General features: G+C 35.6%; 1 protein-coding gene and 1 long non-coding RNA gene across 3 annotated transcripts in view; one reads left to right on the top strand and one right to left on the bottom strand.

Annotated features, from left to right (window-relative positions):
* Positions 1-15,086, bottom strand: part of LOC111493399 — a 631,558-nt gene that overhangs the window by 13,756 nt on the left and 602,716 nt on the right. The window lies entirely within an intron of this gene.
* The window catches only part of LOC111492363 (mitotic spindle checkpoint protein MAD1), a 39,299-nt gene that overhangs the window by 18,907 nt on the left and 5,306 nt on the right, over positions 1-15,086 (top strand). Inside the window, exons 4-11 of the mRNA XM_023141686.1 lie at positions 1,995-2,192; positions 2,335-2,427; positions 9,416-9,532; positions 10,097-10,344; positions 10,682-10,853; positions 12,005-12,115; positions 12,201-12,404; positions 13,793-13,955. Coding sequence (XP_022997454.1) covers positions 1,995-2,192; positions 2,335-2,427; positions 9,416-9,532; positions 10,097-10,344; positions 10,682-10,853; positions 12,005-12,115; positions 12,201-12,404; positions 13,793-13,955 — 1,306 coding nt within the window. The remainder of the gene's footprint in view (positions 1-1,994; positions 2,193-2,334; positions 2,428-9,415; positions 9,533-10,096; positions 10,345-10,681; positions 10,854-12,004; positions 12,116-12,200; positions 12,405-13,792; positions 13,956-15,086) is intronic.

Genomic DNA, 15,086 nt, shown 5'->3' with positions numbered 1-15,086 from the left:
CCGATTCTCAAAATATGCGACATTCATCCCCACTCCCAAATTATGCTCGCCGAACTCACAACCCAACTATTTTTCAAACACGTTGTAAAGTTATGGGGCATTCCGTTGAGCATCATCAGTGATAGGGATGACAGATTCATTGGGACATTCTGGATTGAGTTATTCGCCTTCTTGGGAACAACCTTAAACATCTCCTCGAGTTATCACCCTTAAACCGATGGACAGGCAGAACGGTTCAATTGCTTGCTCGAAGAATACTTACGTCACTTCATCGACGCTCGCCAGAAGAACTGGATACAACTATTAGATGTCGCCCAATTTTGCTTCAATTGTCAAACCTGCTCGTCAACGAGAAAGAGTCCCTTCGAAATTTTAAGTGGACGACAACTGGCCTTACCCCATACTATTGATCATCCTTATGCAGGGAAAAACCCTCAAGCTCACAACTTTACAAGAGAATGGAAGCAGACAACGGATATAGCTCGGGCATATTTAGAGAAGGCTTCCAAGCATATGAAAAAGTGGGCGGACAAGAAGCGTCGCCCCCTTCAATTCCGAGCAGGAGATCAAGTTCTCATCAAGCTGAAACCAGAACAGATCAGATTTCGCAGCCGAAAGGACCAGAGACTAATTCGAAGATATGAAGGCCCGGTTGAAGTCCTTAAAAATATCGGGACTACCTCCTACCGAGTTGCACTACCCGCATGGATGAAAATCCACCCAGTAATTCATGTGAGCAACTTGAAGCCATACCACCCTGACCCAGACGACGACCAACGAAATGCAATCATGAGACCGAGCATCGATCTGAGGCAAAAAGAAACAAAAGAAGTAGAGGAAATCCTTGCCGACAGGGTTAGGAAGATAGGAAAACCTGTACGGACGATTCGTGAATTCCTTGTCAAATGGAAGAATCTCCCTACAGAGGAAACCAGCTGGGAATGCGCCGAAGATCTGAACTCCGCCGCCACCCGCATCGCAAGGTTTGAAAGTAGTCGGTTGACAGGGACGTCAACCAATTAGGTGGGGGAGGATGTCACGGTGCTCGTCCAGGGCGTGTTGCCCATGGCAAGCCAAACCCTTGTCATGTCTTTTCATTCTAGTGTTTTTACTTTTGTAGTTTTAGGGCGTATGACGCCTCAAAAATATCATGTCTAGGCCTGCCAGACATGAAATGCCTCAGAATGTACTATAGGGGGATATGACTAGTTTTCAACTTCTCCCTACCCAAGGTTATATATGCTAAGCCGTTGTTATCTCTCTCTTGCTTGCTTATATAACATCTCTGTCAAAAATCTCTCGTTCTAAAATCTCTCTCTACCCTCGTTTTCTAAAACCTTCTTTTAAAACCGAGGCTAGAGGCTCGATCATACGTCGCTTGGCCGTAGGCGACGCAAGAACAAATTGGCTTAGCTCACTTGTTATTGGAAAGTGAGTGCCGCACAATCGCTAGTCCGCTGCCTTCAAAAGTGCGATTGTGTCACTGAGCTCGTTGGTCTGTTGACCTTGTTTAATTTATATGAGCATTGCAGCTGATTCGTATGCTTGGTTGCAAAGTTGGAGGTCGATTCATGATTTTCATCGGAAGGTTGTAGTAGCTTTTGGTTTTAAGTGTTTGGTGGTGGCCTTTTTCATAGCTTCAGTTTTTGTTTGCTAGCTCTCCAAGTCTTTCGGGTGAAGATATTGAAAAGTTTTTTGTTTTTTCCTTGTTTATTTTCATGGTTAAATCCTTACGTGGATGTATTTACTGTTTTGTATTTTTTCTTGTTCATTTCATTCCCTTTGGGAGTTTGTATCCTTGAACAGTTATTCCTTTTTATTATATTAGTGAGAAGTTATTTCTTGTTTTTAAAAAAGTTGGCCGTAATTCTGAATCCACACTTCTCAAACTGATATCAGATTCTGCATCAGACTCATCATTATGTACATGTTTATCATATTGGTCACTAAAACCGTACATGATGCTCTATTAATCTCTTTCTTTTTGAATTTAGGTAAAGTTGCAAAAGGAAGCAAACCTTCGGATGAAAGCTGAGTCTTCAATTGCATTGTCAGAAGAGAAAGCTAAACTCTTAGAAGATAAATTAAACCATTTTTCTGAAAGCATAGAAAGAGAAAGGAAACGTCTTCATGGTGAGCTTGCGCAGTTAAAAGGAGAATCAAAACTTTCTGTTTCAAGGATAAATGCAGATGTAAGTTGACACTTATCAATCACATTCCTCGAAAGAATTCTTGCTGAACATATAAAATTCTCTTATTAAATGTCAAGCAACATTTGTTTGATCTTCATGGAAGACTAAACCGTTTAACTTGTCTTGATGATCTTTATTGTAGCTGGAAAAGATGGTTTGCAGAGCTAGTAATGCTGAGAAGGAATCTGAGCTACTAAAAGAGCAGTTGGAAGATTTGAAGAAGCAACTCAATGAGGTCTGTTGCCTTCGTGATTATTTGTGTTAGGTTTTCTGAGAGAATTTTACTAGGATGTCTTATTCTCTATTTCTTATTCTACCTTATTGTCTTATTCTCTATTTCTTATTCTACCTTATTGTAATTCAACATCTCTCTTTTTATGTCTTTATATTGTGAGTATCCATTAAACTTGCAATGTGTATACCTGAACTGGTTTCTTTAAGTAGGTGGCTCCTATGGAGTTTGAACCCATAAAAATTCATTGTCCTTTACCCTTTTTTGCTTGCCCTAATGGTTATTAGACCAACTTAGGAGGTTATTATAATGGTTGAAGAACAAACCTTGATTGAAGGAATAATAATATAATCTCATTCAACGAGAGAAGTAGTTAATCTTATTTATATATTATTACCGAGCATTAGTGATTTACTTAGATTTATCTTATCTTGTTACCTATTATCTTGGGATTTATTTAGATTACCGAGTATCAAGGGAATTTAAGTTATCTGTTGATTTAGATTTAGTTAGCCTTTTTACCTCTTAAAGGACATGTAATTCTCTAAAAAAAAAAAAAAAGAAAAACAGCCCTCTAATTTATATTTGCAACATGGTATCAGAGTTTTTCTATCTTGAAAATTTTGATTAGAACTAAAATCCTAACTCAATCGTAGAAGCCTTCATTCCTGCCCATCATCGATCATGATCAAGTTTCATTTGAAGGCTGCGTCTCCGTGATCAATTTTCATTCATATTGACCAATTTCATTCCAATTGTGAAGAAAAAAAAAAAGTTGCCTCTACTCAACTCTGCTTCTGCCTATGCTTCTGCAAGCTGCCTCAAATCTACCAGCTTATTCAAATCATCACCGCAAGAATATTTAGCCTTCCATCACCACAAGCCTTCCATCACCGCAATACTTCCGCAAGCATTTACATGTTTTTTTTTCCTCACTTCATCAAGCCCAACCGCAATATCCAATAGTCACTGCTTTGCTTTCAAATCCGGCTGTGCTTTGAAATCCCAAGCCACTCTCCCCTGTTTTTTTCGATCCTACTGTTTTGAAATCCTAACCCACGGTGGGTTTTCGCTTCAGTTTCCAAACCAACTATTTACAAATCCTAAGCCCAATATTAACTTAAACTCTTCAAGAAGCCCACTGCAAGCCAAATTTCTATCAGCCCATATCTAAAACATTTTATCTTTTCCCCATATCCAACATAAGTGCCGCATATCCGTATCCTCCATATCCATTTGGCCCTTTCTATATCTGCATAGATTACCACAAGTGCTTCCACCCAATGCATACCAATGGAAGAGACTACCTATGGAAGAGTAACAAAGGTAATGGTGTATTCACGGCAAGAAACCGCAACACACAAAGGAGAGTTGTTAGAAGTTGAATGGAAAACCTCCCAACGATGAATGGAGAAACTGTGGAGACTAGTGGATTCAATAGTGAAGAGATTACGAGATTGTGGGTATTATTGGACTCCCTCAACAGAATATCGAGCTCCAATGCCTTGACAATCTTAGGTAAGTCTTCATTCACCTTTTGTATAAATTCTTTAGAGATGAACATGGATAATTCTTGGATTATAAACTCTGGTGCAACTGACCACATAACTCTTCACTCCCAATATTTTAAAGCATATAAACCATGCTTGAATAATCGAAAAATTACAATGGCAAATGGAACCAGTGCCATCATTGCAGGGGTAGGCAATGTATTCATTTCTCAAGCTACCAATTAAACCATATGTTCCACCTCCATTACTAGAATCGTTGTTCTCTCAAGTATATGCCAGAAGGAAAGTCATTTCAGAATCAATACAAAAGGGAATGACAGGATGCTATGAATGAAGAAATTTGCCCCAGTTGCAAAGATTAACACGTAAGAATATTGTTATCCTTAGCTGCAAACTTAAATTGGTAGCTCACGCAGTTTGATGTCAAGAATGCACTTCTTCATGGCGATCTAGATGAGGAAATCTACATGGACATTCCTCCTTGGTTTGAAAACACAAGGTAAAGTATGCAAATTAAGAAAAGCCTTGTATGGACTAAAACAATCACCAAGGGAGGTGATGAAAGACTTTAGGTATAAGCAAAGTTGAGGAGATCACACTCTCTTTATCAAGCACTCAGAAACAAAGGGAATTACAGTGCTTCTAGTATATGTAGATGACATCATAGTCACTGAAGATAATGAAGAAGAAAAAAGTGAAGAAGAAAAATGTGAAATCAGTAGGGGATTGATGAAAGAATTTGAGATCAAGGAACTTGAAAGGCTAAAATACTTTCTAGGTATTAAAGTAAGCATACTCACCCAGGGCATTTTCATATCACAGAAAAGTATGTGATGGATTTATTAATGGAAACAGGGAAAAACGGATGTAAACTTGCCCCATCACTAGTGGATCCACATCAGAAATTGGGTGAGTCAAAAGAAGAACCTACAGTGGACGGAGAAATGTACTAAAGACTAGTGGGAAAACTAATATATCTAGCTCACACTCAGTAAGTGTAATTAGCCAATTCATGTATGATCCGCGGGAGCCTCACCTTCATGCAACATATAGAGTGTTACGTTATCTGAAAGGTACTTCAGGAGAAGGAATTTTGTTCAAACGAAATAATTTCCTTGCATTGAAAGCTTACACTGATGTTGACTATGTTGGATCAATAGTAGACAAAAGATCTATTATGTGGTATTATACCTTTCTTGGAGGTAATTTCGTAACGTGGAGGAGTAATAAGTAAAATGTGGTGGTTAGATCATCTGCTAAATCAGAATTTGTAGGTATTACACAAGAGCTATGTGCACTCTTATGGTTGAAGATAATTCTTGATGACTACAAATTAAGGGAGAAGGTCCGATAAAGTTGTACTGCGACAACAAATTAGTCATCAATATTGCACATAATCCTATCCAGCATGATAGGACAAAATATATTGAAATTGATCGACATTTTATCAAGGAGAAATTAGAGGAGGGAATAGTACGCATTAGTTATGTGCACTCTCAGCTTCAATTAGCAGACATACTAACCAAGGGATTTCATAACTCAACGTTTCATGAGTTAGTATCCAAGCTGGGAATAGATAATATCTATTTCCTCAGCTTGAGGGGGAATGTTGAAGAAAAAACCTTAATTTAAGAAATATTTATTTAGATTTATCTTATCTTGTTACCTAGTATCTAGGGATTTATTTAGATTACCTAGGGAATTTAGATTATCTATTGATTTAGATTTAGTTAGCCTTTCTCCCTATAAAATGGACATGTAATTCTCTAAAAAAGTAAGAAAAGACAGCAGTCTAATAGACTTGCAACATTAATAATACTATTGCTATTATTATTTAGGTATGAAACATTTCATTATAAGATTAAATTACAAAAGGAGCAAGCTTTCTACTCCGAACCAGAGGAAGTTACAATAACATTGTTCAAATATAGATCTTGATAGGTTCTTTCATAAAATTGAGCATGAGCGAAATTTTTGCATTGAAATTCTCTTCTTTGGCAACACCAGAAGTTGCTCTTTCAAAGCATTACTTAGGATTTTATGATTAGGACGAAAATACCCTAGTTCCTCTATTATGATTTCAATGAGAGAATTTTTACATAAGCCTGATTCTTTTGGGTAATGATGCGGCCAAATGCATTCTTACTCTACTACTTAATAACAGTTTTGAGTCATTTAAGTTTCTGAATGAAACCATGACTTGACTAGCCTCTAAGAATGGTGTTCTTTCCACTTGTTTAGTAGCTGCACCGAAGGGAGGAGAGAAGAATGTTGTAACCACATATTTTCAAATTGAAAGGGATTAGGATCTCAAGATGAATGTTGAAGGATTAAAAGGATTGAAAAATGATCCAAAGTAGGTCTCACATGTTTTTTAATCAACGCATTCGTCAAATTTTCAATCACCTTTTTGGGTATAGAGAACTAGTCAATCCGAGTGAAAACGAGATAATCTTGCTAGTCTGACCATGTGCACCTTCCATTTTGAAGAGGAATTTCAATGAGGAGGATTCAAGGAAGATGAATGTCGGAGGGTTAAAAGGATTGAAAAGTGATCCAAAGTAAATCTCACAATTTGTCGAATTTTCAATCACCTTTTCTGGTATAGAGAACTAGTCAATCCGAGTGAAATCGCGATAATCTTGTTAGTCTGACCATGTGCCTTCCATTTTGAAGAGGAATTTCAATGAGGAAGATTCAAGGAAGATGAATGTCGGGGGGTTAAAAGGATTGAAAAGTAATCCTAAGTAGGTCCCACAAGTTTTTTAGCCAACGCATTTGTAAAATTTTCAATCACCTTTTCTGGTACAGAGAACTAGTCAATTCAAGTGAAAACAAGATAATCTTGTTAGTTTGACCATGTGTACCTTCCATTTTTAAGAGGAATTTCAATGAGGATTCAAGGAAGATGAGCGTCGGAGGGTTAATCCTAAAGGATTGAAAAGTGATCCAAGTAGGTCTTACAAGTTTTTTAATCAATGCATTTGTCGAATTTTCAATCACCTTTTCTGGTATAGAGAACTAGTCAATCCGACTGAAAACGAGGTAATCTTGTTAGTCTTACCATGTGTACCTTCCATTTTGGAGAGGAATTTCAACGAGGAAGATTGAAGGAAGGAGCTAAATAGTCATGTTTCTTGTTGGACGACCTACATTGGATTTTTCAAAGGATCATCTAGTGACTTTAAAATCACCTCCAACATCCAAAAAACTGAATATTGGAAAGACAGATAACTAAATTCTTGCCAAAAAGGTGCCATCTCTTTTTAATTGTAATGTTAGTATATATCTGAAAACCAAAAAATAATACCCATTAGTTGGGGAACATATCTGACAACCAAAAGGTAATACCCACCTGTGAGGGAAATATGAATTGAAAGGGAGTATTCACCTTTGGTAACTTCTAATGCCACAAAGGATTGGTGGCTCCACATAGTAATGATTATGGCCGAAGAACCAACAACATCTAAGGCTGACCCGACATTTTGACGAGAGCTCCAAAGGGATTTGAAAGCCTATTGGCAAACGCCAATTTTGATTCTTGAAAGGATAAAAACTGTTGGATTATGCTTGAGGATGAGGGATTTAACAAAAGCTCACTTCCATCATGATCCCAATCCATGAAAATTTGATTAGATAATGACCATAAAGATGATGAATTCCTACCTTTGGCCTGTTTGGAGGCAGATTTCCTATAATTTAGAGTAGTGACATGTTTGGTTAGTTCCTTGACGTATTTAGTTTGCTTTTTGATGGTTTTAGACTTCTTTGTTTTTGATGGAGTGGGTAGAATACAAAAGTGCATTTTTCAAGCAAGGGGACTAGGTGGTGAAGGTAGATTGAAGGACCCAAAGATTGAGGATCATTATCATGGATAATTTGTCCCAATTGGATTAATCAAGCATCAGAGGACTAGTATACATAAAGCCCCTGCAGTGGGGATAATTGCCAAGGAGGATGGTTTGATGGTTTCAGATGGGTAGGGACTGAAGGGAAAGTATCAGGGTCAGAATCTTCTTGATGGACAAGGTTGAGTTCTTGGTGTTGGTGACGAGAAAGGATGGTCAGGTATTAAGGTTAATGACTGTTTTGTTAGGGCTTTTAGTAAGGTCGGGTCGAGTAAAGAGAATGAATAATCAAGAGGTAAGAGGTCTATGAGTAAGGGTTTTATGTTAAGATTTGGCAGGTTGGGCATATCAAACTTGGGTAGGTTCCAACTCAAAGATGGGTCTGATCGGATGGATTGTGCTATGGAAGGGTCATTATCAAGGGTGGGTGCGTCAAATATCAAGATGGATATAAACATCAATAAGCCTGGTTTTAGGGTTGAGGGAAGAAATGAAGTGGCATTAGGTTTAGGATACGACCTCAAGCAAGTATAGGGAAAAAGTAGAAAGTGGAAGGGAAATGTCAAAATGGTGCCAAGCTTTTCTGTTGAGGTACAACTTGTGTCTATCATAGGGTTTATCAAGGTACCCATTTGCAATCATTTTTGGTCGTTGTGTCCCTCTATTGAAGTCTCTCATCGACAGGATTGGGCCAGGAACGTTGGTCATATAACTAAAGTGGTTATCAGCTATGAAAAAGGGTTGAACTTGATGAAAATGTGTTTTGGATGAAGATGGAAATCTCGATTCAATTAAAATAAAACCAAGCCCATTTTCTGAATCTTTTAAGACGCTTCCATTATATCCATTCATGATGTTGTTTCAGACAAATTTTCAAGATATCTTCCACACGCATGACCTATGAATTTAATATTTTCCAAATCCCATATGTCAGCGGGGAAGAAACCTAATCTTAAAAGGGTAGGGTCCTACTTGATACCAAGCCTTCCATCCCATTCTTTCTTCTCCAATAGGAACTAAAATTTTGTCGATACCTCTTCCTTTCTTTTTTAACTTGTTGATTTATGCTAACCTACCTTTACGGTTAGTAGACTTCTCCAACCATATGGTTTGCTCATCATTACAAAATTAAGATTTTTGGTTCTGAGAGGTTCTGAGAGGTTGTGAGGAGAGTTGAGGAAGTTATACATAGCCATTTTAGACAAGACGAGTGTATAGAAATGAAGGGAGCTTTGTCTCTAGTGGTTTATGAAATTTTGACTCGAGAGCCCCTATATCTATTTGTCGGTTCCGATGGAGAACTTTTGCTTAATAGTTGTTGTCATGAGAGACTGGAAGTGCTTATCTACGGTGGTGCTTGTAGAGGTAGCCATGGATAAGATATTTTTCTGGAGAGAGTGGAGTCATGTTTCCAAATTATTATTATTATTTTATAAGAGTCATGTTTCCAAATTAAATAATTCCATAAAGTTAAATCTTTTCATATTTTGTAGTATTATTTTGTACTTTCATTGTTTCACTTGTTAATATTTCATTATTTCTTCTTTGATAAGTTTCTTTTTGTTTATGATCTTCTAATAGTATTATGACTTCAATGTTTTTATATTTCGTGGTGGTATTGTTACTTTCCAGTGTTTATGCCAGAAGAGTGAACTAGAGAAGAAATTAGCATCTTTTACAGTCAATGAAGGTACAAGCAAGGAAAGCAATATTTTGATTAAGCATCTGCAAGAAGAGCTTAGGAACTATGTAGGGTTTTCTTCTTCTTTGATTTAATCTTAATGTTTACTATAGCTAGTTTTTCTCTTTCCTATAAAATTGAAAAACTTGTATGTGAAGATATTATTTATCGTGATTTTTGTGGGGCATTTGCTTATAATTAGTTGATAACTTTCTTGAATTAAGTTTGCTCCTTGTAATTAATTTGCATGCGAGAATGCACATAAAAGTCGACCTTTTTGCTCTAGAATGGCTAATGCTAATGATTTTGCAGTTAAAGCTATATTTTTCCCCACAATTTTTTGAACAAATTAGATCTAGTAGTTCAAGCTAAATGAAAATTCTCCGAAGGTTGTCTTTAATTTTAACATTATATATTAGTTTAAATTGGAGATATACTACATCAAGTAATTTGATGAAATAAAATAACTAGAATAGATAATTTCTAAATTATGCAACAGATGATAACTAACTGACTATCTACATTAGTTTTGTTTTTTTTAAAAAAAAAAAACATGTATGCAATATCCATGTTACTTTTCAACTACAATATATATATTATATATATATTTTGTTTTTTGGATGTCTTCCTAGGAATTTGAAGTGAGAGAAGCTAGGAAGTTGAAATCATCTCTCGGAGATATTGGATTATTGAAGGAGAAGCTATTAGAAGAAAAAGCCAGAAGGGAGAGAGCAGAATCAGAGTTGTCTAAATTGCAAGACATTCAATTAAGTGTAAAGAATCTAGAGGACGAATTGACACGCCGGGAATTGTTAATCAAGGACATCCCTGGCATTACAACTTATGAAGATATACCAAATAAGATTTCTTCCCTCCAAAAGTAAGTGAGTTTATTTTTAATTATTGTCAACCATCTCCATCTTCTAGTGCTTCCCTCAGTTCCAATTGTGCTTAATGTATTGCTTAATTTGTGATGAAAAGGAAGCTATATTTTATTTTGTAAATAATATATTGTCTGCTCATGTAGAAGAAAGACCAATTGCAAATAAGGGAAGAAAAAACAAAATTAAACCTCTCTTGCTTACCATAGCTATTATGAGAGTAAATATGGATCGGTAAATTCAGTAGAAGGGGGCTCTCTTTATTTTTTTTCCCTTGTAATCTTTTCCTTTTCTCAATAATTTTAATTGCTTCGTTTGTACCAATATCTAAACCAGGGAGGTAATCGATAACACAATAAAGATGGGTGAGGTGAATGCTCGCTTGAAACAATTGGAAGTAGCACTGGATGCTGCTCAAACTGATAAACAAAAGGCCGAAAGTGAGGCTACACTTGCAAAGGAAAAGATTGAAGCATTAAAGTTGGAAACTCAGCAGAATGAATTGCTTGTAAGATTTTGTCCACTTTTTTTCAAGATAACTTGTAACTTTTCATTTGTTAAATGAGAAATAACCAAAAAAAAGAAAAAAAAATCCATCATAAAATTATGTTTCTGTAGGCTTTTGCTACCGAATACCAATTTGATACTAAATTAAATTCTTCAAGAGTCTGTTACCTCCTGAAATATTACTATCACAGTTTTTGTGCTTATGTCTTCTTTATCTTTTTTTTTCAACGTTTACTAGTACGCCTCCCACTTGTTAACAATTGTAGTAGAAGAAAAGTCAGTCGCCATCTCTTTTGTTATTAAAGGCTATGAAGATGCTTTAAAATTAACTATATTCTGAATGTTGATTATCACTTAATTTGTCTCAACTGGTGCACCTATTTCTTTCTATATGCTTGATATATATATATATATATAGATATAGATATAGAGATATAGATATAGATATAGATATTGTATTTTCTTTTCCATTAACGTTTTCAATGTTTGATTAGATGAATTCACCATTAATTGTTTTGATTTTAGTTGGTAGGAAGTATAGTTCAGTAGAATTCACTTGTAATTAGAAACTATCCTTTATGAAAAAGTAGACGTGGTAGCATGACATAAAACCTCATTTGAATTAGTCACCATTCTGTTTAATGTTTCTATGAAATTCCAATTTTTTTTTTTTTTTTTTTTTTTGGTTTCTTTATACTTGGTGTAGATTCACATTATGTTTTGTATATGTTTTATCGGCATGTGAATATCAGTGTTAATTAAGACCTGATCAAGGTTTTTCACCTTTATCTTGTATCATGTCTATCTGCCTGCTCAGAAAATTCAGACCTCTTCGAGAATCTCTGTTCCTATTTTTTTTTTTTTTTTTATAAATTTTTTTATTCTTAAACGATTAGATTTTTACTGTTAGCCTACTATAATCCTTCCACGTATCTTTCGTTTGGGCACTTATGGTTACCCTACTTAGTATGTGCATATAGTTTCAGTAGTATTTACCATATAACTACTACTAAAGATTCTGGATCACCTAAGAGGTTAAGCTGTGTGTGTGTGTAGATAGAAAACAATAAGTATATTAAAATAGGAAGAAACAAATATTGATTATATTTTCAATGATTATATTTTTTAAAATAAGTATTCTTTTTATTTCAGCTCTCTGTGGCTACTGAAGAAAGGGATAAATTGAAAAGTCTGGTAAATGAGTTGAAGAGTCTGAAAAATGGTGATGCGGAGGCTAAGACAACAAGTGAAACTATTTCTCAGGTTTCCACATTATCATTGTTTCACAAGCTAACTTCATGCTAGTCTTCTGAAGGTCTTTGTGTCTGTGTTCTGTTCGATCTTACAGGAACTAGACTCAGCCCTTGCAAAGAAAGATTGGTATATTAAAGAATTAGAAAGTAACTTGCATGAGCAGAAACAGGTTAATGGCCGTCAACATGATGAGCTAAGGTTGTTGAATGAGAGATTAAATAACGAAGCAAAAAGAATAAAGTCGTTGGAGAGGGATTCTGATCGGCTCCGTTCTGAAATTTCTCTGTTGGAGTCGAAGGTATGTAACAAAGTTATTGTAAGGATTGCAAATCATAATATCTTAAATATTTAAAAACTGTTCTAGACTCCATACGTATTCAAGTTGTGACTCTTGTGATGGAAGATGATTTGAGTAAAACATATGTATTTGAGGTAGTTTTATTACCAGCTTCCATTCTATTAGTTGTATTAGTTTGTAGGTTTATTTACATATTGTTATTTTTGCTTCCTATAAGTTGAAGTTTCATAATTAATTTGTTAATAAATTTTCTCGACTCTCCTCTGTCTTCAATATCCTTATCCTTTCTAAAACTACCTTCGGTTTGCAGATGATTCTGACCATAGGTAGAAATACAAACACGAATGAGTCTTTTACCTTCGGTTCTTTTTTTCTCTTTTTTTGTATTTTCTATCGTTGTTTTTTCTTTCTTTTTCACTTCCTTTAGGAGTTTGTTTCCCTTGAACATTTTTTTCATTTCCATTTTATAATGAGAAGTTGTTTCTTGTTAAAAAAAACATCAAGTTGGTGGGAAGACCAATCTAAATTGGCTGCCACAAACAAAAGCACTCTAATAGAGCTAATTTTAGCCGTAAGCAAAAACATTTCTTGATAATCAATCCCATGAATATGAGTAAAACCTCTAGCAACTAACTTTGTATTTTTCAACACTACCTTCAACCTTGCATTCTTAACATCAAGTTGGTGGAGAGGTCAATATAAACTGACAACAACCTTGCATTCATAACATTATATGTTGAACTATTGATACAACTAAGTTTACTATAACCTATCAGCTTAAGTTGTTGAATTGAGTCGGGATTTAACAAGGTATTAGAACAAGAGGTCTTGTGTTCGAACTCCTGTGATGTCATTGCGTCTTTTACAAATTTTCAAGCAGGGGGAGTGTTGAAATATTGATATAATTAACTTTACCATAATCTATCAGCTTAATTAGGTTGAATGGTAGATTTAATGGTATAAAATCTAAGAACAATAGTATTAATCATTAAAAATTTGGCTTTCAAGCTGATGTGGAGTTGCTTTCTTGATTTAAGAAAACAAAAAATTGATGTAGCGAATTTTGAGTTTGATTGTAAAAAATCTATAGCTTGAGGGTTTGATTGGAACAATAGTTCAGGGATTAGGGATAATAGCTTAGGGATGGTGGTTTGTGCATTTTGTAATTAAATTTAATTACAATTATTTTGTAAGTTTAGGGGCCTGATTGATCAAACTTTCAGTTTGAGGTGTGATTTAACTACTTATATAGGTTGGGTGGTTTTTTCTATTTTCTAAATGTTTTTCAGTTTCATGGTGCTTGTCTCATGAGCCAAACTTAATTGAATAGCACGGAGCTTGTTGACCCAGTAACTGATTGGAAATTGATGTGTTCTTTCTTCTTCCAGTTAGGACATGGTGATTTTTCCTCAACAAATACAAAGGTTCTACGAATGGTGAATACCCTCGCTGTCGATAATGAGGCAAAACAGACTATAGAGGCCTTAAAATCTGAATTGCAGAAGACGAAGGAGAAGTTACAAGCTGTTGAAGAATTAAAGACTCCTTCAGGTATGAGATACTATCTACGATTTGGTGATATAGCTTCGGTTGACCCTTCAAGTCTGAGTAATTGACTTCAACGTGAATTATCATTCAGAAACTTTACAAATTTAATGGATTTAAGGAGGATAAAAAAGGCAATGGAAGATGAAGAATTTATTTTGTCGTATGAAGATAAGTTGAATGAAGTAGTCGTTAGCTCTAAGGCACCTTTAGTGCATGATCCACTTCTTAATTTGAAAGATTAGGATGCCTTAAAACCAATAAATTTCATTGATCATGATAGGATTACTGTTTTCCGTCCTAATGTGGTTAATCCTCTCTATTCTATTGGTGATATTTTTCCACAAGAAGAAGCTAAACATTCAAAAGGGATTCTTCAGAACTTTTCATCTCCTAAAAAATCTTAGCAGTGGCGGCAGAAGTGGTGACTGTAACAATGACAACAACGACGACAACATCTAATGAAGGTAGTGGTGAAGGTGGCTAGTATTTTAAGGTGAGCGACAACGACACTAAGGCAGATCCATGAGGCGACAACAATGGCATACGAAGGTTTCGAGATTGAGATGAGTGATGGTGAATGGGATGACCGAGACTGAGAGTTTCGGCTTTGTCTGTGGATGAGTGACTGTCTTGGAAAGAAGGTTAGTCTGACGACGAAGCTAGGGCTTAAAGAAATTCAAGGCCTTGATACCATGAAGTTATGTATGGGAGAGAAGTTTTTCTTATTCATTGAGGGGAGAGGAAACCTCAAATTTATACAACTCAATCAACAAGCTGGGATTAAGTATAATGGTTTTGCGACCAGAGAAGACGCGAGGATAAATACTTGGTTGTGCCAAGGAAAAGTTTGATGAATATGCTCGACATGGTAGCAAGTAGCGAGTAATAGAAATAATAAAATACATGTCAACTATGAGATTTTAAAACAAATCAGATTAAACCAAACCAACTTGCAAAACACAGAATAAGATAAACCAGAATGTAAATCGAACCAAATCTAAACCAAACCCAACTAGACCTGACCTAGAACTGAATCAGACCCAGACCTGATCTTGATATTAGGTTATAGTGAAAAACCTTGAACAACTTGAAATAAAAAAAGAAAAGAAAAAAAAAGAAAAGAAAGAAAGCAGC

Source organism: Cucurbita maxima, unplaced genomic scaffold, assembly GCF_002738345.1.
Source record: "Cucurbita maxima cultivar Rimu unplaced genomic scaffold, Cmax_1.0 Cma_Scf00001, whole genome shotgun sequence".
Lineage (NCBI taxonomy): Eukaryota > Viridiplantae > Streptophyta > Magnoliopsida > Cucurbitales > Cucurbitaceae > Cucurbita > Cucurbita maxima.
Note: the sequence above shows the minus strand (reverse complement) of the source record. Positions and strands in the feature narration are given on the sequence as shown.